The sequence below is a fragment of the Salvia hispanica genome, chromosome 3, assembly GCF_023119035.1.
Source record: "Salvia hispanica cultivar TCC Black 2014 chromosome 3, UniMelb_Shisp_WGS_1.0, whole genome shotgun sequence".
NCBI lineage: Eukaryota > Viridiplantae > Streptophyta > Magnoliopsida > Lamiales > Lamiaceae > Salvia > Salvia hispanica.
Window position 1 is genome coordinate 28,483,188 of NC_062967.1, and position 25,066 is coordinate 28,508,253.

Sequence of the window (25,066 nt, forward strand, 5' to 3'; positions counted from 1 at the left end):
TTCCCGCAATAAAATAAAATCACAATTATTCAATTTATACGTTTCAAATTTTACGAAATTTAACGAGCCGTATATATAGAGCCGTATTTATAGAGGTTTTTTTAAAAAAATAAAATAAAATTTTAACTCGGACGTCCGACCCCCTTCACAATGGCGGGCATCAGGTAGGACGTCGCGAGGATATCCGAGGACATCCGACGGGCTAATGGGATGGGTGTGTCCGACCTTTTGCTCCACAATGGCGGACGTCGGGTGGGACTTCCACGACGTCCGCCGTTGGAGATGCTCTGAATGAGACTTCACTTTGTCACTAGTTTTTAACTCTTTCTTATTACTATCATAATAGGAGTAGTATAATTTGCAATTGTGAATATTTCATTTTAAATTTAGTAAAACTAAACAAATGATCCACAAAATAAATAATTTAGGCCTAGATTATATATAGCCTAATTAATAGCCCAAACTAATAATTTGGGCCTTGATATAGACTGAATAATAGAACACGAAAATGTAAATTAGAAAAAACAAAAAAAAAAAGAAAAAACCCAAAACCCCAAAAACCTCTCTCTCCCCGGCAGCCATGGCTTCGGAGAAGAAGAAGCAGAAGAGGAAGAGAAAGAAGCACACTCTCTCGGAGCTCAAAACCATGGGGCAGCAGCTTCTAACATCAAGAGCTCACGTCAACAACCTCCCCCTTCTCCTATCCTGCATCACCCCCAATTCTCCGCCACCACACGCCCTCGAATCTCTCCTCTCACTCCAATCCTTCTTCACTCCTCTCATCCCCAATCTCCCCTCCTCCTCCAAGCATCCCGACGCCGATCCCGACCCCGAATTCATCTACCTCACGTGGCTGCGCTCCAAATTCGACGAGCTGACGCAGTGCCTCATCGACCTCGTCTCCTCCTCCCAATCCGACGGCGCTCTCAGGGTACAATTACTTAATTGAATTCTCCGAAATTGAATGCGCGAGGCGTCATCAGCTTGTTTTTAATGCAGGAAGTTGTGCTTGATTCGATAATGGAATTTGTGAACGTCGGAAATGCGGGGAAGTTCAATACCGCTGTTTATCACAGGCTTCTCCGTGCTATTGTGAGTCTGATTGATTTTCCGTGGTCATTTCTCTGAATTGGTGAATTTCGTAGTGAATTCGTTGATTCACATCTCATTTCTATTGAATTGGATCATGCGTGAAGGTTCGTTCTGAGCTTAGTGTTGATGACGTTGTATTGGATATGCTAGCAGAGAAGTATTTCAATTACGTTGATGTTCGGTAAGCTCCTTTTTTCTTGAGCACATCCTTTGAGCAAGTGCACAAATGTTCTCAATGGAGATAAGAAGTTCGATGAATTTGTAGCTTTCAACATTTTAATTTATTGATTTTATTAGTTTTAGGAACATAGTTTATGCCAGATTGTACTGTGTAGGTACTCACTTGCAGTTCCTTCGAAAAGCTGGCTCGGACTTTGGAGAAGGAAGGTTCGGACTCTTTATACTGTTATGATACTCATCGGTGGGCATGGATCTAGTGGTATCTTATAGCATTTTAGTGTCAAATTTGTTTCTCTGTTGATAAATAATTGTGTTCTCTCTAACAGAAAACAAAGAAGTAAGTCAGGATGTGAATGATCTCGTCTCAAGATCAAGGTTAGTGAATATTTTCTCATTGAAGCTGTTGTTTGATATGACTGGAATTAGTGAATTATATGTTCAACCTGCTATTTGAACACTTTTATAGAACATTTACTGATCTAGGGCTCCCGGGCATTATTACTTGGTTGCATCAGCGTTACTGCTGTAGATATTGTGCTTTTCATTTTTAAGGTGCTTATACTTATTTTTATGTTGTATATGTAGCATTGAGCTTTCCATTCAAAAGATGTACAAGTTATTAGCCTGCATCCAACCACTGGAAGCTGTAGAGGAGAAGTTAGAGATGTGGAACGAATCAGGTAATTTTATCCTGTATTTAAGTTTGGATGTTAATCTATATTAGGCTATTAGCATTTACTACTATGCAACATGCCATTCAGTTTGCATTTGAACTAATGGAGAGAATGTCCTTAAATTCCATGGATTTCTTTATTCTAACTTGCGAATTGAGGTGCTCATTTTCTTCTTTTCTGACTGCACGGGAACACCATGAGATGCAAGAATTAGTTACAAGGTCACTGATTCTCTTTCTTCCTTTGCTAAGGTATAACAATCCCCGGTCCATGAGTTAAAATATGCTAATTTGGTTGTAATAATTCACTATCCAACATCAAATGTTGTAGCAAATATCTTGTTAAAGTAAACAGATAATATCTTTTTTTTCTATCAGTTATCGCCCCATTTTAGTGATTTTGACATTCATATAATTTGAGTTGCCACTGACAGATGGAAGCATCGAAAGTATTGTACTTTTCCTGCGTGGGGTTTTCAACATATTTTAGATGTGTTAGCATTTACTAGCAAGTTTCCGATGCATCTTAATCAACTTAATGAACTTTTTGCTAACAACAATGTTGCTTCTTCTTCTGTATATAACAGGCATCTCCTCACAGGATAAAGAGGGAAAGTATAAAAAGTCCAATGACAATGTAAGTTCTCTAGATGAATCTTAGACAGTTACTATGCATCTTTAAAGTACATGTTTGATTTCTTACTTCTAAGCATCCCCAACCTTGGTACTTTACAGGTTTTGTCTTCCAAAAATACTGCAAAGAAAATGAAACAGAAGTTTACTAAAGCATGGATATCATTCCTCAGTCTGCCTCTTCCTCTTGATGTATACAAAGAGGTAACGTTAAGTATGTATGCCAATGGGTCCATGAACTGCTCTATAAGGAATTCTTTCATTGTATTATTTACTCTCAAATATAGCTCTTTAACATTACAGTTAATAAGATGCAGATGCTTTTATTAATGGGTCCATGAACTGCTCTGTGAATTTCTGTGCTATATTTCATTTTGAAATTGATAGTACTAGAATTTCAACTAATACCTATACATTATGGCAGGTTCTTGTAACACTTCATCAGTCTGTCATTTCTCACCTCTCAAACCCCATCATGCTATGGTAAACTGCACTGGAATTTGTCAAGTCTTGTCTAATCGATGTTTTCTCACACTTAATATTTATTTTGGTGCAATCATCTGCAGTGATTTCTTGACACGATCCTATGACATAGGTGGTATTGTCAGGGTTATGGCTCTCAGCAGCCTCTTTATACTGATGACACAGCATGGCCTTGAGTACCCCAACTTCTATAATAAACTCTATGCTCTGTTGGAGCCCTCTGTGTTTATGGCAAAACATCGATCAAAATTCTTCCAGGTTAGTGATATACAATCTCATTGAACTATTAATGATTTTGTGAATCTTATAAGCTACCCACTGTTGGTTGTTGAACTTGAGAGCTGAGAGTATGTTGTGGCAAGTTGCACCCAACTTTAGACATGTTGAAGAGGAATGGTTGGCCACGATGCAATTGCCGAAGAAAGAATATTACTTGCAATCATCTAAAGATAGGTGTAACTTGCCACAACATATTGCATCGACGATGGAAAGTTGCACCGATCTAGTAAGCTGCATAGCGCTAATTATATATTTATTTAATGTGTCACCGTCAGCTGCTGGGCTCGTGCTTGAAATCATCGCTGCTTCCTGCATATCTGGCTGCTGCTTTCTGCAAGAAATTGAGTAGACTTGCACTGTTTGCCCCTCCTTCAGGAGCATTAGTCATCATCGCTTTGGTTCACAACCTTCTACAGAGGCATCCTTCGATTAGTTTTCTGGTCCATAGGGTAAGAGCAGCCTTGTTTTCTTTTTGTTTAGCCATTTTTGTGCATTCCTTTAATTTATTGACAAGCTCACTCAGTGCGGCATAATATATTCACTATGTAGGAAATCGATCCGGATACTATTGCAGAAAACAACACTCCTGATGGTGCGAGCGAGGACTTGTTTGAAGAGAAGCCAGGAATTGATCACTTTAAAAATGAGGAAAATGATCCTAGAGATACCAATGCTATGAGTAAGCTTTTTCCTATTTCATTAAGTGTTAAGCTTTTTCCTATTTCATTGAGTGTTGTGTTACTTTTATATATATCCAAGGTTGATTAAACTCAAAGATAATAAATAAATCAGATCTCATTACTAATATAAATGTCCATGGATAGCTCATTCCCAACAGAACCCATCCATCAATTCAATTTACATACTTTATCATATAGACCTTGAGGTTGTGAACTCAATTGCACTTATTTTGCTCTTAGCTGATTCTATGATAACAGAAAACTGATATGTATAATTGTGGCAATGACCGAGCAGGAAGCTCTCTCTGGGAGATCGACACTCTTCGTCATCATTACAGCCCTCCGGTTTCAAGGTACGTGCTAAGTTCAACATGTCCTCATCTTTCCCACTACCGTTGACTGATGTATCCGTCTCATGTGATCAGATTCGCTTTGTCTCTGGTGAATGATTTGGCTGTAAGAAGCAGACTTCCTGAAGTTGCAGTAAGCGATTTCAGTTCGGGTTCATATGTTACAATTTTCGGCGATGAGGTAACCAATCTGAATCACATGACACTCATTATTCGACTTTCTTTACTGGGAAGGCATTATCAGTATAATTGCTATCAAAACCTTACAGATAAGGCGAAGGGTCAAACAGGTGGCGTTGGCGTTCTACAAAACGACTCCCGCGTGCTTGTTTTCTGAGCTGGATTTTCCGGGTTGGACATTCAAAGATGATCACCAAGATACATCTGCAAAACGGAAACGCGTCGATTCGGTATAGAAATTACCCTCCTTTCTCTTTCTCACCCTCTCTTTGAGCTGTTGTCAATGATTGAATTTCAAATTTTGAATTCATTTCAAATTGAAATGGATATTCCATCTTTTAGATTCAAGAACGTTAAGGATAGGAGCAGCTGTTACCTCTTATTTTAGGATAGTGATAAGTGATAAGCTATGGGCACATAATTTTTGGTGGAATGGGATTGAAGATTATTCATATAGATGGACAGTTGTTAGATGGTGACTTGACTTGTGTTTGTTTGAAATAATTTTAAATTTGAGGGCCCGTTTGGCAGCTGGTATAGATAAAACTAAGGCTTGTTTGAAGATGTGGTTAGCATTGACCCAATAAATAAAGTGGTTGTTAAATATAGTATTGGTTTTCATGAATCATGTTACTGATTTGTTACACACGTGAATCACGAAATGGAACACAAACTGAGAGATGTCTCTCAAAAATTGAGAGAAAAGGCAAAATAGGGTTTACCATAGAAAGAAGATAGAAACAATCGAACGAAATTGGAGCGATAAGCAAGTGGAGGTATGTCTCCAAACAACAGTGGACCGAGATTAAAACACCGGGCTGAATTGGGCTATTCCGAGCCAAAGAAATCGGCTACCAAACAAGCAGTGTTATATAGTAATAGAGCCATGATTATCTTCACCTTGAACTCCTATGATTAAGATACCTTTCGAGATTGAAATGGTCTGAATAGTTGCTTTCCTGCTGAGACGGCATATTCATGTTAGAAATCGAGAGAAAAAATGAAATCAATTCCACTATCGAATGAAAACAGAAATAATCAGATGAAACTAGAGCGATGAATAAGTGACTGTATGTCTCCATTCAACAGTGAACCAAGATTAAAACACCGGGCTAACCTAAGCTGAAGAATCGGCTACCAACCAAACATTATACACCCCATATATTCCTATACAAAAGATGCCGTTAAAAGTACTATATTTTACAATGTTTGTTTCTGAAATTGTCCGAGATTGAATTGGTCCGTCCAAACAGCTACTATCCACCTGGCCTACATTCAATTAAACAGAACACCATGTATGAAAATTAGCTAGACAACAACTTAGAGAGAGCTTCATTCATTTCCTTCCATTAATATCCCAAAAAGCTAAATAAAAATATCTATTTCTCCTCTTCAATATCCACCTTTTCCTATTCAATAAAATATCCCAAATTCTTCTATAATTTCCCCCTTTTCATCTCTCTGTTCTCTCCCACCTTCATCTTATTCATCCATATCCCAAAAAACCCTAAAAAATCAAAATCAAAATCAAAATCCAGCTGAAAATGGGGATCCGCAAGCTCACCGACGGCGAATCCTCCGCCCATTCCCTGCCGCAAGTAGAAACCCCTCTCCTCGACACCTCCGCCGCCGGAAAGCACGCGGCCCTCTCCTCCCAGCCCAAAACATTCGCCAACGTCTTCATCGCCATCGTCGGCGCCGGCGTCCTCGGCCTCCCCTACACCTTCATGCGCACGGGGTGGCTCACCAGCCTCATCACCGTCTTCGTCGTCTCCATCTTCACCTACCACGGCATGATGCTCCTCGTCGTCACCCGCAGGCGAATCGAGGAATCCACCTGCTCCTCCTCCAACAACAAAATCGCCTCCTTCGGCGACCTAGGCTTCGCCGTCTGCGGCGAAATCGGCCGATCCGCCGTCGATCTCATGATCGTCCTCTCCCAAGCCGGATTCTGCGTCGGATACCTCATCTTCATCGGCAACACCCTCGCCAATCTCTTCTCCTCCTCGTACGAGCTCGCCGCCTCCGCCACAATTTGGGGATTTTCCGCCAAAACCCTATACATTTGGGCGTGCTTCCCCTTCGAATTAGCCCTAAATTCGATCCCATCCCTAACCCTGCTAGCTCCCCTCAGCATCTTCGCCGACATCGTCGACCTCGCCGCGATGGGCTTAGTCATGATCGAAGACGCCCTCCTATTCAGCCGCCATATGCCGCCGGTGGAGGCGTTCGGCACTGTCTCCACCTTCTTCTACGGCCTCGGCGTCGCGGTCTACTCCTTCGAAGGCGTCGGGATGGCTCTCCCCCTCGAATCAGAGATGAAGGACAAGTCCAAATTCGGGAGAATCCTATGCCTAACGATGATCTTCATCGCCGCAATCTACGGTTCCTTCGGAGTGATGGGATACTTCGCCTTCGGCTCTGAAACCGCAGACATCATCACTGCAAACATGGGGAAAGGGCTGTTAAGCACCTTCGTTCAATTAGGCCTTTGCATCAATCTGTTCTTCACATTCCCATTGATGATGAATCCTGTCTATGAGGTGTTCGAGAGAAGGTTTTGGGAGGGGAGGTACTGCATTTGGATGAGATGGATGCTGGTTTTAGCAGTGTGTTTGGTGGCGCTGTTTGTCCCGAATTTTGCGGATTTCTTGTCGTTGGTCGGGAGCAGCACTTGCTGTATTCTGGGGTTCGTGCTGCCGGCGCTGTTCCATTACCTGACATTCAAGGATGAGATGAGCTTGAGGAGGGCTGGGTTTGATTTGGGGGTGATTGTTGTAGGGACAGTTCTTGCTGTTATAGGAACTTGCTACTCCCTTGAGGAGATGATCTCTGTGAAGGTATGATTTTGTGATTCAGTTTTGTTTGTGTTGGTTTTGTTTGTCCAAGATTCTTTCTAAATTGGGAGAATCCAATCTGTATATGTATACTTAGTGCCTCTTGTTGGCTCTTTGATGCAGCCATTTTTCTGATAATGGAAATAAGGAATTTGTAAATTGAAATTTGGATATTATCTTTTGAAGCAGTTATTTTGCCCTGTGGAATTGATGATGTAATGGCTATTCTGTTTATCAATTAAGAATTTAAGATACTGGGATTGTGAATGTGTGTTATAATCCATCCGTCCGTCGTTAAGAGTCCCGATGTGAATCGGCTGTTGGTCATTAAGTGTGCCGGTGTGAATCGACCATACACAAGTTGAGCAAAATCAAACCAACTAGAATCATATGGAGTTGGATTCAATCTTTAGATTCCATTGATCCAATTCAATTTCTCACTTCCATTTCACAGCTGCTATTGTATTTGATTCTCTTAAACACATAGTAATTCAAATTTGAGACAAATAAATATAGCCTAAACTTTTGATGTGGTTTGGACTTTGGAATCTGGTGAATGGTGGATTGGGTTTGGGGAATCTTAACAGAGTGAGGTCCAATATGGCAAAGGGCCAAGCCCATACTCAAAGAGGAGAGAGAGATATCTTGTCTTAATCACCGTCTTTATTGATTTATCTACGTAATCAGACAATGACTTGTGACAGCCCACATATCATCCAAATTTATCCATTTCTTATGAGCGGAGAATTAATGGAGCCAAAATGGAGAAAAAATGAAGGTAATTATAGAACTCGATGAAGGTAAAATGAGGGTAATTATACTAGTCATAAAATAAGTTTTGTCATCATTTCATATTTATACAAACATTTGAAGTTGACATAATTGAAGACAATTGGGGGAATGAGACCAATAGATCATGCGCTAATAGCTGTTACACCAATTAAGTCAGATAGCTAAAATTGACCTTGGCAAACATCCGTTGATGTAAAATTAACTCTAAATAAAGTACTCATATAAAAGATCGTACTTCATCTGCCCATGATTTTAAGAAATGCAAAATAAAAATAGGAAAAATTTGTGAAACATAAATCTCACTTATATATATACATTACTCCTACATAATAAAATATGAATTAAATAAATTATAAGCATCAAAGTTATTTATTAGAATGAGATTATTTTTGGAGTGACATTAAAAAAAAAGTTAGAAGTATTTATGCATAAATCCGATCGTTAACCCGAAAAAAGGTAGCGCCCCACCAGCGCAGCTGCAGATTAGGTGTCACCAGCTGAATATTGAATACTAGTTCCCTTTTCTCTTTGAAAAACTCAAATTCACTTACTCTCTGACTCACCACCGCCAATCCGCCATCATGCTCATACACTTAGTCTTCCTCACCTCACTAATCTCCGCCGCCCACTCCCACTCCCACAATGCCTCCAAACAGCCCCTCAACTTAAACTCCTTCAACCCCAAGATTCCCCCCCGCGGAATCCCCGCCTCGAAAAGATTCGAAGGGTCCTCCAATCTGGTGAATCTCCGCTACCACATGGGCCCCGTCCTCTCCTCTCCCATCAACCTCTACCTCATCTGGTACGGCCGCTGGCCCCTCTCCCACCGCCTCCTCATCAGAGACTTCCTCCTCTCCATCTCCCACCCCTCCTCCCCCTCCCCCTCCGTCTCCCAGTGGTGGCGCACCCTCTCCCTCTACTCCGACCAAACCTCCGCCAACATCTCCTCCCGCCTCCGAATCTCCGCCGAATTCTCCGATCGCCGCTACTCCCACGGCAAATCCCTCACCCGCCTCTCCATCCAATCCGTCATCGCCGTCGACCACCGGAGCGGCGTGTTCCTGGTGCTCACGGCCTCGGACGTGGCGATGCAGGACTTCTGCCGCGCGGTGTGCGGGTTCCACTACTTCACGTTCCCGTCCGAGGTCGGGTACACGCTCCCGTACGCGTGGGTCGGCAACTCCGCGGCCCAGTGCCCCGAGGTCTGCGCGTACCCGTTCGCCGTCCCGGGGTACATGGCCGGAGGGGGGCCGGGGGCGCTGCGGCCCCCCAACGGGGACCCGGGGGTGGACGGGATGATCAGCGTGATCGCGCACGAGCTGGCCGAGCTGGCCTCGAACCCGCTCGTCAACGCGTGGTACGCGGGGGAGGACCCCACGGCGCCCACGGAGATCGGGGACCTCTGCGAGGGGCTCTACGGCACCGGGGGCGGCGGAGGGTACATGGGGGCGGTCATGAGGGATTCCGCCGGCCGGACCTTCAATTTGAACGGCCGGAATGGGAGGAAGTTTTTGGTGCAGTGGCTTTGGAGCCCACTTCTCAAAGCTTGTGTCGGCCCCAATGCTATTCATTAACTCCAAACACAACTTTTGGTTGTTAATTAGTCAATTGGTTTTATCTAGCTTATGCTATGTTGCTATCCCAAGAATCATTTTGTCGGAATCCTCAGAGCATCCACTATAGGTGGACAACTTTTGGTGGACAACTTTTTTTTTTTATCTATAGTCCCATTTTATTTGTCCACAGCCACAAAAAAAAGTGTCCACAGCAATGGTGGACACTTTTTAGTAGACAACTTTCACTTTATTTTTCTTGTTGTATATTTTAATTCAATTACAAATTATCGGACTAAAAATAATTCGAGATAAACGGCTAGTGCAATAAAATTAAAATTGAAAACTAAATTTTCGTCGGATTAAAGTGAGAGGAAAATTACAACGAAAATTTGATCTACGGAAATCACACATGTTGTTCATGCTACGCCGCCTCCCCTACGTGCCCAGATCTCTTCAATCAAATCGACCTGGAGTTGGTCATGTGTTGTGCTCCTGCGTATATCAGCGAAACGTTGGATCAGATATTCATTACTACGTGGTACACCCATCTGTATCGGCGCGGAGGCAACACCGTGACTTGTACTTGCACCATCTTCCGGCGCCCAACGTTCTGCAGCGAATCCTTCATCTTCTATTATCATATTGTGCAATATGATACACGCTACCATGATATCCGCGACATCATCTTCGTGCCACACTCGTGCGGGGCAGCGTAGAATGGCCCATCGCGCTTGGAGCACACCAAAAGCTCGCTCAACATCTTTCCTAGCGGCCTCTTGTTTTTGGCGCGCAAAATATTGTCTCTTCGCTCCAGCCGGTTGCAGAGAAGTGTCTTGACGAATACGGGCCAACGAGGGTATATTCCATCTTGCCAATAGTATCCCCTGCGATACTTGGCGTGCCGTTGCTACAAAAGCTGATCTGCGGACCCTCTCCCCGGCACTCATCATTGAAGATACCCGTGATGAAGCCCGCCTTTCCACGCCCGCCGGGCGGTTTCTCCACTCCCCCGATGCATGCAATCAATCTTTGTCCATCATCCAGGAAGCTGTACGCACCGTGCATATCTAGCCGTCTCTGGCACTCATCAGGGGTTGCTTTCGTAGGAACTCCGGACCAAGGAGCTGCCGGAGAAATGCCCTTACAAAGCTGCCGGAGCACGAGGTTAGACTGAGTCCGTCTCACCATTGTAGGTATTCGTGAACATATCAGCGGTCCGGCATAGGCAAGGTTTGCCTAGTGCGAGAGGTGCATTTGCGCAAAGTAGAAAGCCCGATCAGCCAGTGCAATCCCCTCCCGGAGCGTAGAAGCACGAGCCTGGAGTCGCCCGATGTCGTCGCTATATGGGTGAATAGCGGTCGCGACATTCTGAAACGCCGACGAAAAATCTCAGCCGGGTAACGAGGCTCATCGCTAAAGTAGTCGGCCATAAGCCGCTCAGCCGCTCCGACATGGTCTCGTGGGATTGTCCGACGATGACGAATCTCACGAGGGATCGCCGCCGTCGCCGCCGCCGCCGCCTCCTCGTCGGCCTCCCTCTGCACCTCTTGAATCAAAGAATCCCATGCTTGATTCCACAAATCATCCATAAATTGAAAAGTTTTAGAGATAGAAAATTTGGATAGAGAGAGAAGAAGTGTGTGGAGAGAAGATGAAAATGGGAGGAATATTTATAAAAAAACATTTATAGATTCGAAAAAAAAAGAAAAAAGAAAAGAAAAGCCGGCGACCGCCGCGGCCGTTTCGCCGCGCAATAGATAGGCGCGGTGGCCGCCGCGCTTCTCTCTCATGCGGCTCGTCCTCGCCGCAAAGCCGGCGATGGCCCTTCCGCCCCAGCCAATTCGTCCGCCCCCGGGGCGGACGCCTAGTCCACTATACGCCGCCGCGGCGTAGCCGGGAAGGGGGCGGCCGGCGCGCCGCCCCTATAGTGGATGCCCTTACATCTGTATAATTAGTAAGTTTCATTGACAGTGAACTAAAACCATTGGAAAATGAACTAAATACATATAAAAAGTGAACTAAAACCACCACTTAGGACTATCCATTTTCTCCTGCATTTTCTTCAACAGGAACAATCCTCACTCCGCCTCGTTACCCCAGCAAACCTTTTGGAAGCCGTACAATGAAGGCTCCAAACCACGCTTTCACCTTGACACCAAAACTAATCATAACTATCGACGATAATGAAGACGACGACAAGCCAGAACTGCACCATCATAGCAAAGAGAATGTGGACGAACCTAACGTGGAACTCATCTCAGATATCCAAGGACCTCAACAGATGGAACTCATTATATTCACAATATACATCACTATATGCTCAATATACATCACTGAAAGCATATACTAGTTCACTATAACAAATATTCACTTCAAATGGTCTCAGTTTAAGCCATATACTTATGCACCATTATACTTCACTATAAGTCTTATTTATTTCACTATAATAAATATTTACTTCATAATGTCTCGGTATACGAGCTAATCGATATACTTCACTATAAGAAATATTCACTTCATAATATCATAGTTACTGATATATGCCATACACCTAGGAACCGTTATACTTCACTGTAAGTCAGATTTACTTCACTATAAGAAATATTCACTTCATACGAAGATGAATCAGATTCGAATTAGGCTTCTTCTAGAATTGATACCAAGTCCATTTGATCAATTGAAGACATGTGGCCTGTATGAAATAGCAAATTTGCAGATCGTGAAATTGACAATTGACGATAGAGAAATCAGTTCTTGCGATGAAGAATCTACAATTGATGATGGAGATTGTTGAACATGAGCGGAGCTATGTAGATTGTATAATTGGCTTGGGAGATCACAACAAATCAACGTGAGTGATGGAAATAGGAAAAATCTCAGCATTAGCGATAAAAATCTATAGAATCTGCGTGAGTATAACGAATTTGCAGATTCTGAAATCGATAATTGACGATGGAGTAAATCAGTTCTTGCGATGAAGATTCTTCAATTGGCTATGGAGATTGTTGAGCATGAGTATGTGCAATGGAGATTATAACAAATTAGTCGGGGAGCAAGAGGCGACGAGGGCACAGGTGTAGAGATATTGTCGATGCCTGCGAGAGGAGGTGAGCCGTACTCCGCGAGAGGCAGACCGGAGGAGGGGGGCACAGATAGGGAGGCAACCGTGAGAGGCAGGCAGGCCGGAGGAGGGTGTCGCGGAGAGGAGGTGCAAGTGTGCTCCGCCACCTCCGTCGTGAGAGAAGGAGAGAGTGTGTGTTTGTGTGTGTATGTGAAAATATGAGAACAAAGTTGATTTCCTAAAATACCCCTATGCAATTTTTATTAACTAAAGTTATTTACTTATTTTAGTCATTGGATTAAGATAACATGTGGCTGAGATTTATTCTCTAGTTATACACTTAAAATTAGTTAGACCTTAATCACTTTCAATGCTTAGAGTTTCGGATTTAATACCGATATTTTAGCTGCATGGATTTTCGAGTTTTAATTAAAGAATAAGATTATTCCTAGTTTAAAATTGATAAAATAAAGGGGTATTAGGAGATTATAATTGAATGATGCTTTTATTGAAGTACAATATGTCACTTCATAAATCAAATTTTAAAATAATAATTACAAATGGTAGTAGTAGAAGAAAGTAAAAGGATAAAGTTTTAAAAAGAGTAAAAGCCAAAATTGGTCATGAATATATGGTCATTTACTTTTTTGGTCCTAAACATTATTTTTTGGATTTTCTGGTTCTGAACATATGAAAATTTGATCATTTTGGTCCTAGACTAACTGTTCCGTTAAAAAACTAACGGAACTGTTCCGTTAGACTTTTAATTCAGATTTTTTACTCCCTAATTAATTTCCTAATTATTTTAGTAAATTTTCATTTAAAATTTTTAATAAGGCGATGGCGCGGCGGCAGGCTCCGGAGCAGACGCAGGGGTAGGAGCCTCCGCCGGAGAAGGAGATGGAGATGTCTCCGGCGCCGATCCAGGCGCTGGAGAAGGAGCTTTCCCGAAGAGCTCGATGGGGAGGAGCAAACTGTCGACGGTGAAAATGCAGAGAGGAGTGGAATCAATGACGGTGGAAGCAATCCTGGAATCGTCGACTCCGATGACGAGACTGACCGAATCACCGGCGGTTTTCACGCCGAGGTCGTATTTCCCGGCGCCGTTGGTGGCGAGTGTGGAGATCCTCCCTTTGGTCTGCTTGAGAGTTCCGACGGGGCTGTATGCGGCGAGCGCATGGTACTGGAGGAGAGAAACGACCTCCGCATTGGTGAGCTTGCTCAGATCCGGCGCGTCCGCCGCCTTAAACGCCTCATTGTTGGGGGCAAAAACGGTCAAACCCTTCCCCGCGGCGGAGGCGTAAACTTTGACAACTCCGGTTGAAACAATGAGAGAGACGAACGTCTTGCAGCCTGCCTTGTCGACGAGCGTGGTGATGTTGACGTCGGAGGGGGCGGCGGCGGAGAGGACGACGATAGGGGCGATTGGCTGGCTGATCAATGGAGAGGCTGTAGGGGAATTGTTTGACGGATTTGATGAATGTGAAAATTTTAAATGAAAATTTACTAAAATAATTAGGAAATTAATTAGGGAGTAAAAAATCAGAATTAAAAGTCTAATTTGGTCAAAATCGGATTAAGCCCGTTGACCGTTAGTTTTTTAACGGAACAGTTAGTTCGGGACCAAAATGATCAAATTTCCATATGTTCAGGACCAAAAAATCCAAAAGATAATGTTTAGGACCAAAAAGGTAAAATGACCATATGTTTAGGACCAATTTTAACCTTTACTCTTTTAAAAATTTACTTTTTTCCTGTTATGAAAAAAATTGTGAAAATTTATGGTCATTCTAGCTGATTTTCAAAGTTGTGGAGCTAAACGAAAATTTGACGAAATTCATGGATTTTCTGAATATATACCCAAAGTAAAATGAGCATTTAATTGATAAAGACAAATAATAATAAATGTAGGTGGTAAGAAATTATATCTATTTTGTAGGAGTATGTTTCAAAGTAATGAAGTGAATTATTTTATACTACACCGTTGCAAAGTGAATCATATATATTTGTCAAACTTATGTACATATAATATTGTTAACTCAATCCAATTTTTTTTTGGGCGTTTCGGTGGGGTACAAAAAGATCGACCAACGAAGACATTCAAAAGCAAAACATGATCTTATACTAGTACTATTCTCTTTAATAGTACTATATAGAAAAATATCTTGTATGATTCAACATAGGAAGTAGTTGTAATTAAATCTAAAAATTAAATTGCACATGCAGCCGATCATGTTAAGACCATAAGTTGGTTTGTTGGGCCCCAAAAACTAATGTTGGGTTTGCCTCTATGTATAGATATTTTTAATACCTAAGACAGGTACAAACAATCTAAATGGACCAAGATCTTGTAAGACCGATGAATAGGTGCCGCGGTGGGACGGCTTGCACGCGCGAGAGGGGAAGGGCCGGAGGGCTCCATCGTGAACCGCAAGCAGTTCTCATGCCCATTGATAGATTCGAAAAATGGATCTCGTGTATACGTAGTCAGACATGGCTAAAATCCACCAGTACAAAATATAGGGGTTGCATTGTAACAACAACCATTGACGTATTTGTATAAATTTGGATTTGCAATTATAAAAATTAGGATTCAGATTTTGCTAATACTAGTATCTCAATAGCTAAACACTATTGATCTAACAAAAGATCCATCGGTACAAAACATTAGTAACAATAACTAAAAAATTACTTACTATATATTTTTCAGATTTCATAAGTTGATTTGTGATGCATGATAGAACATTGTAATGCACGATTTTCTTTCCAAAATAAAATGCATTACTTTAGTTGGGACGAGGAGAATGTTACATACATGGGCGGACCCAAAGTGTAAGACTGTAAGAGTGAGGGGCTTAAGCCCTCAATGAATTATTTTTTAAAACTTTTTTTTATTAATTCTTTTTTAAATTTAGTAAAGTTTAATGTAAGTTATAGTGTAAAAGCCCCTACAAATTATCAAAATTACTCAAAAATGTACATCAAAATAAAATTTAGAAATCTCAGCCTCTATCGATGATTATTTCTGCATCCGCCCCTGGTTACATAAATACATGATTATCACATATCAAGAAAGTTATTTTTTTTTGTCACTTTTTGTTTGTGAAAATTCGCCAAAAAAGGTTACCTCACATGTATTAACTATAGCTAAAACTTTCCATACCATGTCTCCATATGAATTTTCTCCGCATATGAATATGAGTAACAATAAATAAATTTATAAATTCAGCTGATTGGCTTTGCCTCAACTGTACAGATATTCAACAATGATCGTCAAATAGCTTCTGTCTTCCAATGCCAGCGACGACTTTCTTGACCGATCTCTCGAATTTGTTTGGTGAATCTGTCATTGATGAAATTTATTTTAGTTATAGACCAAAAAAAAAAGTTCTAGCATCAAAAAGGAAGACTTATATGATAATTGATCATTATGAGGATAAGTCAAACCTTGATGTCTAGAGACTAGAATCCAATAAAATAATCTATAGAGGAGAATATAATTTGTTAAGTCATTCGTCTAAAGGAACAGAAAAAATTGTTTAGTCAAAATTTTGGAGTTTAAAAATATTACTATTATTAATGCTGATGAAAATAAATAAGATAGCGCAACCATTCCAAAGGGGCACGACGGTCTCCTCAAATGGACTTGAATTTAGACTATGATTATTTGACACTTTCATCACATTATATGCTAATCATTTTCAAAATTGGATTTGAGTTTATAAATAAACTGAATACCCATCATTTTTAAATTTTCTAGTAGCTAACGACTAGGGTAGAATATTACACATTTAAATTTTCGATATATAACTGCATACTTTTGTCGTGTGTTATGTTTTGGTTGCTTTGGACTTCTCTTACGACGACTTAGTGTTGTTATAGAACCACTCCTCTCTTGTGCATTGAGTCAGTTGGAATTGAGTCGGTTGACAAATGATCTGGATATGTGCTTTTCTGTAGTGATTTTAGGTGGAACAATTACTTTTATACATGTGGCATTTCCTTGTTCTTTTATTGTGTTTTCGGTTGTTAATTAACTGCTTCTGTACTGCAGAGTATGTTCTTTTGTATTCATTTTGTGTACATATACGGTCTCATGTCTTTTTTGTTTTATTATATTTTTAAAAACTATAACCATTCATCTTAATTAATTATAATTAGTAATTGAATTTTAATTCACAAATACCAAAATACTCCTAATTGCATTCCTCCGCCACCATTATTAATTCACGATTATTAAAACATTAGATATTTTTGTTAATTAAAAAAGGCTAAATCAGCATGACAAGCAAAAATTCGCGACAAGCAGTCAAAAGTCAAATTGCAAAAGCTAAATAAAAAATGCAACAATATCAAAAAAAAAAAAACAGAAGACGAAACGAAGCATTCAACTACATAGCTAAAGAAACACGCGGATCACGAAATATATACTGAATGATTAAGATTTTGAAAGCTATAAGTACATTTAATAAAGAAAGTGCATTATTGTTTTATATTTTTCAATTAATCATCTGAAATTCTGAATCTAGGATGTGGAATTTACACTGTAGACCCACATAATACTGTTCACCTTAATACTCCCTCCGTTTCAGTTTAAAAGTTATATTTTGCCATAAAAGTTCATCTCAGTTTAAGAGTCACATTTAGAACTTTTTATATTTGGTCATACAATTTTACCCCATTGTTCATCATAATTACATCAAAATGTCATTATCTACATTAAAATAAACCAAAACAAAAATAAAAAACCAAAAAGTAAAAAAGGAACCCATCAACCAACTCACTTCATTTATTATACACTCAATCGTTTACTTCATTATCGCACACTCCACCAATGTCTTAGAAAAATCCATGTCATAACTAATATGGGACGGAGGGAGTATTATTTATCTTCATTATTATAATAGGATGACATTAAATTTTAAATAAAATTGTATCCGAACTTACTCTCTTATTCATTTTCATCAATGTTAAAATTAAAGTCCACTTTCTAATACGGTGTGCATTAAAAATTATATGTTCTTAAAATTAACAATTAGTTTCAGTATAGATAAAGGTATACAAGTATAATACAATTTTCTTATGTAATTTGACTTTCCAAAACACATATTCTGGTCACGTACGAAATGAGTAATGGTGTTGTAAGTTTGAAACATGTGGAGTAAATAATAATAATAATAATAATAATAATAATAATAATAATAATAATAATAATAATAATAATAATAATGTTTTATTATTATTATATTTAAAAATTATTGTTATTAATAAAGGACTAGGTGCCCATTTACGTAGTTCACCCTTATGTACCTCTGATTATTAAACATTAATTTGAAATGAAAAAGTGTGAAACACGCGAAAACACATAAATTTAGGAAAATACATCATAAATGCAGTTCATAATGTGAACATATCGTATTAAAAAAAAAACAATAAAGATAAACATACTTTAAACTACATTTTCATTTTTTCTTAACAGAAAATGTCACTAATTTTTAGTCGAGTTACATTAAAACATTATTATTATATACTTTCTTATAAAAAAGTCTGAATTAGCGATTTGAGAGTTGTGAACCATAATTTGTTTTCTCTCAGCGATGAGTAATGAATGCTAACTAAAATAACGAAGTTTTTAAAATCCAGACGTCAGTGACGAAAATAATATCTTTTCATGTCTACTTAGACCATAACGTTTCAAAGAACCAACGATTTGGGTATGTCAAAAAATTCGCCCTCCACGCCACAACCAGTTTCACAAATTAATAGTTTTAAAGGAAAATTGCAAATTGTAATAAAATTCATATATTTAATTCATATGACGTGAAAGCTACGAATCAGATAAAAAATTAAGTTTGATTTAAATAACAATTCTCTTCTTGTATATCAAAAGACCAACCAAACCTTCTAAATTCTCAAGCAAGCTGTCTCATTACTCGATATAACTACAAATCAACATAGAAAATAATCCCCGTTCGATATTAATCTATACCAACCGAAACAAAACAAAGCAAACATAGAAATTTTTAAAAATTGAAAATTTCCAAATTCGTGGTGGACGGAAGCTTTGACTTTTGAAAGTGAGAACGATTTACAACTGTTTTTGGCTTATTCACAAAATCTAACAACCTTAGACAACAATAGTTGGGACACATCTTCATTACCTTCAAGAAATGGCTGCGATATTCAAATTCCCAACTCTTTGACCTGATCACCTCATAAATACTTTGTCCAAAACCCAAATTTCTGCCACAGACCAATCAAATTCAGCCACTAATCAATGATCAATAAATTTGAACAAAGTGGATTGATTGAAAATTGATCAAATTTTGCATTTTTGATGGGAATCTGCTGGAGCTCTAAGCCTTCTGATGATCGGAGCCCTCCCGCCACAGGGGAGCTCTGCTCTTCAACGGCGCCGACGACGGACACGACGTTGGTGTCGAGCGGCAGCAGCGGATTCTGGGGGGCGAGCCCGGCCCAGAGTCCGCAGATGCTGCCGCACCCTAGTTTGAGGATTTTTACGTTCGCGGAGCTTCGGGCGGCTACTAGAAACTTCCGGAACGATACGGTGGTCGGGGAGGGCGGGTTCGGGAAGGTGTATAAAGGGTGGCTCGACTCGAAGAGCGGATCGACTGTCGTTGCGGTTAAGAAGCTAAATCCTGAGAGCCTCCAGGGATTTGAGGAATGGCAGGTTTGTTTGCACCGATGTGAGATATTGTTTCTTTTCATTTGTCAAAATCGTAACTCGAGTCCGTACTTAAGCTCATATATGTTGTTGGGTTAGTCATTCATTTTGTTTTAGTTCCGATATATTGTTAGATCAATTAAAATACACTGGTTCCATTTAAAAAGTTGATTATAAGTGGAGTGGTCGCGGTTATATAGTTATTCTATTTCTCTTGATGGGAGATTTGTTTGTTTACATTTTTCAAGCTTTGGAGGGGTTGGACCTTTTTTAGGCCTTGATAGTTGTTTGGTCCATCATTTTCTTTTTGTTTCAACAAAATATATTGTTGGGCCACTTAACGTTTTAGTTTATCGTCGCGACCCACTCTAGTATCATGATAGAAGCATATGTGTTCCGTCTATAATTAATAGAATTGATTACAAGTAGTAGGTCGTGACATTTATATAGTTGCTACAGTTCTCGTTTGATGGGGTAGAGAGGGATTGGACTTTTTTGCTCAGATATATTGTTGGATCAGTCTTTATTTTTTTGTTTTAGCCTTAGGTCAGATACTGTGACGATCCATTCTAATACCATGATAGAAGCATTTCCTTCGAAAATTCAATATATTGTTGTTCCAGTTCTCTTTTAATTATATATTTGTTTGTTTTCATTTGCGATGATGTGTTGATTCTATATGTGTGTGTGGGTTGTGTGTGCAGTCGGAGGTTAATTTTCTCGGGAAATTGTCGCATCGGAATCTTGTTAAGCTGTTAGGATACTGTTGGGATGAGAAAGAACTGCTGCTTGTGTATGAATTCATGCAGAAAGGCAGCCTTGAAAATCATCTATTTGGAAGTAAGAGATTCATATTCATTCATTCCATTTATTGTAGATTTGTGATTGTAACAACTAATTAAAAAAGTGGTGTTGATGGATATGATGATTTAGGGGGTGCTGCTGTCCAGCCGCTGCCGTGGGATACGCGGCTGAAGATACTGATCGGAGCAGCCAGAGGCCTCGCATTCTTGCACGCTTCCGATAGAAAGGTCATCTACCGAGACTTCAAGGCCTCCAACATCTTGCTCGACCAGGTATTTTGTTACCGACTCTAATATCTTGTCTTCACAACTGGTGTGGAATTTATAGACCAAATAGACCAGTCTTTTAGGATGAGTTCTCGTCTGACTGTGTTATGATATTTCTTGTCATTGATTAGTCGTACCACGCGAAATTATCCGATTTCGGGCTGGCAAGAATGGGGCCAACCGCAAGCAAGTCCCATGTTTCAACACAGGTAATGGGGACGTACGGCTATGCTGCCCCGGAATATGTTGCCACAGGGCATCTATATGTGAAGAGCGACGTCTATGGATTTGGCGTGGTCTTAGTGGAGATGCTGACCGGGCTACGTGCTCTCGACACTAACCGCCCGGCTAAGCAACACAATCTAGTGGATTGGATAAAGCCGAGTTTGCAGGAGAGGAGGAAGTTGAAGTGTGTTATGGATTCACATTTGGAGGGGAGATATCCTTCAAGATCAGCATTAAAGATAGCCCAACTTGCCCTCAATTGTGTTGAGAGTGAGCAAAAAAACCGGCCGTCGATGCAGGAGATTGTTGAGACACTCGAAGAGATCGAGATGGCAAGGGAACGGCCTAGGCAACCTCGGGTGCACTCTAGTTATCGAGCGGATGATAGGAGTGTGCCTCAACAGCAACAACATTATCGTCACCAAAATCAAACGAGGAAGGAAGCTAAACGTGCCTATCCACTCCCACCACGCGCATAGTTACTCTGCATGCGCGTGGTGAGAGCGCTCTTAATTTGTTATCGAGTTAACCTGATCATAAATATTAGTAGAAGAAAATTTTGCTAGCAAATGCGCACCAAAATTGATTATTCAACAAAGAAGCTTGATATGTGTGGAGTAGATTTCGAAACTGTTGATGTGACACATATATATCTCAAATTGTTGTGTGAATGAGCAATTAATGTTATATGGCATTGTCAAATTGATTGTATTTCGAATACGAAGATTTTGGCGAAAGAGCAATTAATGTGATATGGCATTGTCAAATTGATTGTATTTCGATTACGAAGATTTTGGCGAAAGATTACTTTTGTGTACATTTCAAAATGATAAAATGAAACTATTTTTTGTGGACGGATGTGTATATTGTTTAAAATCAGCTTGATTTAAATTATACATTTGTCTCAATTATATTTTAATTATAATTAGTAATTGAATTCCAACTCACAATGATTAATTAAATAAATACTAATACTAATTGCATTCCGCCGCCGACCATTATTACTTCACAATTATTAAATCATTAGATTGTAGATTAGTTTTGTGTGAATATGAAAATATATGACTGAATGATTTGGAAATTGAAAGCTATAAAAGTACATTTCATAAAGAAAGTGCATTATTGTTTTATGTATATTTTAGAATAATATTCGTATTGAATTAATCATCATATATACATAATGTAGAATGTGGAAATTACACTGTTGACCCACCTAATGTTGTTCCATCTTAACATTATTTATCTCATTCATTATTTGTGATGGCATTATATTTTTTTCAAATATTGTATCCTTCTCATATTTATAGTCTCTTATTAATTTATCCATCTAAATTTGAAGTCTACTTTCTAATAAGGCGTGCATTTTAAATTTTATTTTTTCTTATGTCAGTTGACTTTCTAATAAAGGTGTCATAAAAATTTCATATGTAATTTGACTTTCCATAACAAATGTTATTATCTCCTAAAGAAAATACATGGCTGCGATATTCAAAGTCGGAACCGTTTGACTTGACCTTCTTTCTTTCTTGAACAATATTTATAAAATAAACCCAAGACAAAGCATGATCAATAAATTCATCACTTGCTTTTTCATAAGAAAAAAGTGGATTAACAATTGATCAAAGATTGCATTTTGATCGAGGCAGGAGAGATGGGAATCTGCTGGAGTAGTAAGGCTGTTGATGATCACAACCCTCCCACTAATTTCAGGATCTTTACGTTCGCGGAGCTTCGGGCTGCTACTAGAAACTTCCGGAGCGATAAGGTGGTCGGAGAGGGTGGATTCGGGAAAGTGTACAAAGGCCGGCTCGACTCCAAGAGCGGATCGATGGTGGTTGCGGTTAAGAAGCTCAATCCTGAAAGCCTCCAAGGGCTCGAAGAATGGCAGGTTTACTCGATGTGAGATATTTTACTTGTTTTCATTTGCCAACACCATCCCTCGAAGCTGAACTTTGGAGGAATTGACTTTTTTAAGCAGGGCTGACTTTTTAAGCACGTATGTTGTTGGGTCAATTTTTTTTCCGCTAAGATATATTGTTAGATTTTTTAAGTTTCAGCTTAACGCTGCCCACTCTAATATCGGGATATAAGCCAATGTTGTTGCATCTTTAAAAAGTTATTTATAGGTGGAGTAGTAGGCTATGACATTTATATTTATATAATAGTACACCTTTGGTACCGTGATAATAGAGTAATATCATTTCGGCACGGAAAATAAGAAATAGATGTATAGTGTATTAAATAATACTGTAGATAATAGGAAAAGCAAAGAAAATAAAGTAAGAGTGAAAAAATGTGTTACGTTTTACTTAAAGTGAAAATGACTTAACTATCATAAAACGTTCCAAAATGGAAAAAGTGACTCAACTATCATATACAAAGGTAGTAGTTGTTTTAGTTCTTATTTGTTGGGATAAAGTTTGTTTGTTTTCATTTGTGATAAACTGTTGATTCTATATACATGTGTGTGTGCAGTCGGAGGTGAATTTTTTTGGGAATCTGTCGCATCAGAATCTTGTTAAGCTGTTGGGATACTGTTGGAATGAAAAAGAACTATTGCTTGTGTATGAATTCATGCAGAATGGCAGCCTTGAAAACCATCTCTTTGGAAGTAAGATTTTCATATTCATTTATTTATTATTGTATGGTATTTGAGATTGTAATAATGATGATGTAGGGGATGCTGCTCTCCAGCCGCTGCCATGGGATACGCGGCTGAAGATACTGATCGGAGCAGCCCGAGGCCTTGCATTCTTGCATGCTTCCGATAGAACGGCCATCTACGGACACTTCAAGGCCTCCAATATCTTGCTCGACCCGGTATTCTGTTACCAACTCTAATATCCCACGTCATCAGTTGTTCTCACAACAATAGCTTTTTTTTAATAAAATAAAAGACTAAAATCATGAGTGGTGAGCATAAGCTCAAAATGCAACGGGCACCAAAAAACTAACAAAACCATCACACTAAGGCAAAAGAAACTATAAGAAAGACAAAAAAAAAACCAAAAGTAAAAATCACCTATATTAAGGCCTTCAGGAAATGGATCAACTCTCACACAAAATGTTTGGAAAGGGAGAATTTGGGTGTCAACATCTTGTTGACAAGCTTAGTCGTCAAATCAATTTTTTTTCCCAAGCTCCCTATTCGGCACAAAACCTTGGAAAATCATTTTATTTCGAACATCCCATATCAAACATAAGATAAAATAGAACAAAGAAATCCGCACATTTTTGTTGTCTTTGTGAAGAGGAGTGCCTAGCCATTAGAGAAAGCATGCCACCGGGTCCTTAGGCAAAAATTCAATTGTCTTCACAACTGATGTAAATTTTGTAGAACAAATAACTCTCTGGTGACAAACTAGTTTTTAAGGATGAATTCTCATGTTTATCATGTAACATAATCAGATGTTTCTTGTGTGATCAGTCGTACCACGCCAAGCTATGCTGCTCGGGAGTATGTTGCCACAAGGTGGTAGGAAGGTACGACTATGTTGCTCCGGAATGTATTGGCACAGGGCATCTAAATGAGAAGAGCGACGTCTATGGATTTGGCGTGGTGTTGATGGAGATGCTAACCGGGCTGCGTGCTATTGACACGAATCGTCCGGAGGAAGTTGAAGAGTGTGATGGATTCACGTTTGGAAGGGAGATATCCTTCAAGATCAGCATCGAAGATAGCCCAACTTGCTCTCTTTTGTCTTGAGATTGAGCCGAGAAACAGGCCATCAATGCAAGAGATTGTTGAGACACTCCAAGTGCTCGAGATGTTGAGGGAGCAGCCTAGACAGCCTCCGGTGCCAGAAATATTCCGCTCGCCTGCGTTGGTTATTGTTGTGTGATGCATATGTATCTCAAACTCATCATGTGACAGAATAAATGTTAAATGTTTCGTCAAATTCATTATATTATATTCTATATTTAAATGTTTTGACTAAAATATAAACCCAAAGTTTGACCGTCACCTACTCCTTACATCTCTGAAAAATATGAACATTTAGTTATATATAAAATAGCAATATAATAATTTCAATTGATCACTCCCCTACATAGTCCTGGTTCACTTTTACCATAAATGGTAATAGGATTTCACATTCCACTAACTCATTTCACTCATATTTCATATATACCAGTTGGACTCATATTCCATTACTTTTTTACCATCCACTTTTCTTAACATTTCTTAAAACTCGTACCACCAACAAATGAGATTCCTAATGGTGGATGGAGGGAGTATATACTTTGAACAAGAGATATAACGTATTAAAAATTAAATTAAGGAAAATTAAG

The 25,066-nt window shown here is 39.5% G+C and overlaps 6 protein-coding genes and 2 pseudogenes across 7 annotated transcripts; 5 read left to right on the forward strand and 3 right to left on the reverse strand.

Annotated features, from left to right (window-relative positions):
- Positions 1-500: 500 nt before the first annotated feature.
- LOC125211062 (protein NUCLEOLAR COMPLEX ASSOCIATED 4-like) lies at positions 501-5,154 on the forward strand. 2 transcript variants are annotated; one of them, XM_048110743.1, is made up of 16 exons: positions 501-931; positions 1,000-1,092; positions 1,197-1,273; positions 1,428-1,531; positions 1,599-1,647; positions 1,858-1,952; positions 2,533-2,582; positions 2,681-2,782; positions 3,003-3,061; positions 3,145-3,319; positions 3,616-3,789; positions 3,890-4,019; positions 4,316-4,373; positions 4,446-4,551; positions 4,640-4,780; positions 4,893-5,154. In XM_048110743.1, exons 1-16 carry the CDS (start codon positions 581-583, stop codon positions 4,905-4,907), a joined length of 1,779 nt encoding a protein of 592 aa, XP_047966700.1. In that variant the 5' UTR covers positions 501-580; the 3' UTR covers positions 4,908-5,154. The 2 variants fall into 2 exon arrangements, with proteins under 2 accessions (XP_047966700.1, XP_047966701.1); XM_048110744.1 differs by having other exon boundaries at positions 1,428-1,513.
- A 638-nt stretch (positions 5,155-5,792) lies between these two features.
- Positions 5,793-7,575, forward strand: LOC125211063 (amino acid transporter AVT3B-like). The gene has a single exon (XM_048110745.1). It carries the CDS (start codon positions 6,095-6,097, stop codon positions 7,394-7,396), a length of 1,302 nt encoding a protein of 433 aa, XP_047966702.1. The 5' UTR covers positions 5,793-6,094; the 3' UTR covers positions 7,397-7,575.
- A 1,070-nt stretch (positions 7,576-8,645) lies between these two features.
- On the forward strand, positions 8,646-9,893 carry LOC125212653 (protein EXORDIUM-like 5). The gene has a single exon (XM_048112877.1). It carries the CDS (start codon positions 8,761-8,763, stop codon positions 9,751-9,753), a length of 993 nt encoding a protein of 330 aa, XP_047968834.1. The 5' UTR covers positions 8,646-8,760; the 3' UTR covers positions 9,754-9,893.
- Positions 9,894-10,151: 258 nt separating this feature from the next.
- Positions 10,152-10,923, reverse strand: LOC125209775. The gene is made up of 2 exons (XM_048109358.1): positions 10,629-10,923; positions 10,152-10,567 (listed from the first exon to the last, which is right to left on the reverse strand). The coding sequence occupies exons 1-2, from the start codon at positions 10,921-10,923 to the stop codon at positions 10,152-10,154; spliced, it is 711 nt and encodes a 236-aa protein (XP_047965315.1).
- Positions 10,924-10,943: 20 nt separating this feature from the next.
- On the reverse strand, positions 10,944-11,324 carry LOC125209776. The gene has a single exon (XM_048109359.1). It carries the CDS (start codon positions 11,322-11,324, stop codon positions 10,944-10,946), a length of 381 nt encoding a protein of 126 aa, XP_047965316.1.
- A 2,301-nt stretch (positions 11,325-13,625) lies between these two features.
- On the reverse strand, positions 13,626-14,280 carry LOC125209777 (annotated as a pseudogene).
- A 4,706-nt stretch (positions 14,281-18,986) lies between these two features.
- LOC125211388 (probable serine/threonine-protein kinase PIX13) lies at positions 18,987-21,571 on the forward strand. Its single transcript, XM_048111151.1, has 4 exons — positions 18,987-19,487; positions 20,186-20,321; positions 20,415-20,557; positions 20,683-21,571. The coding sequence occupies exons 1-4, from the start codon at positions 19,134-19,136 to the stop codon at positions 21,253-21,255; spliced, it is 1,206 nt and encodes a 401-aa protein (XP_047967108.1). The 5' UTR covers positions 18,987-19,133; the 3' UTR covers positions 21,256-21,571.
- Positions 21,572-22,604: 1,033 nt separating this feature from the next.
- On the forward strand, positions 22,605-24,634 carry LOC125211389 (annotated as a pseudogene).
- The last annotated feature ends 432 nt before the right edge of the window (positions 24,635-25,066 follow it).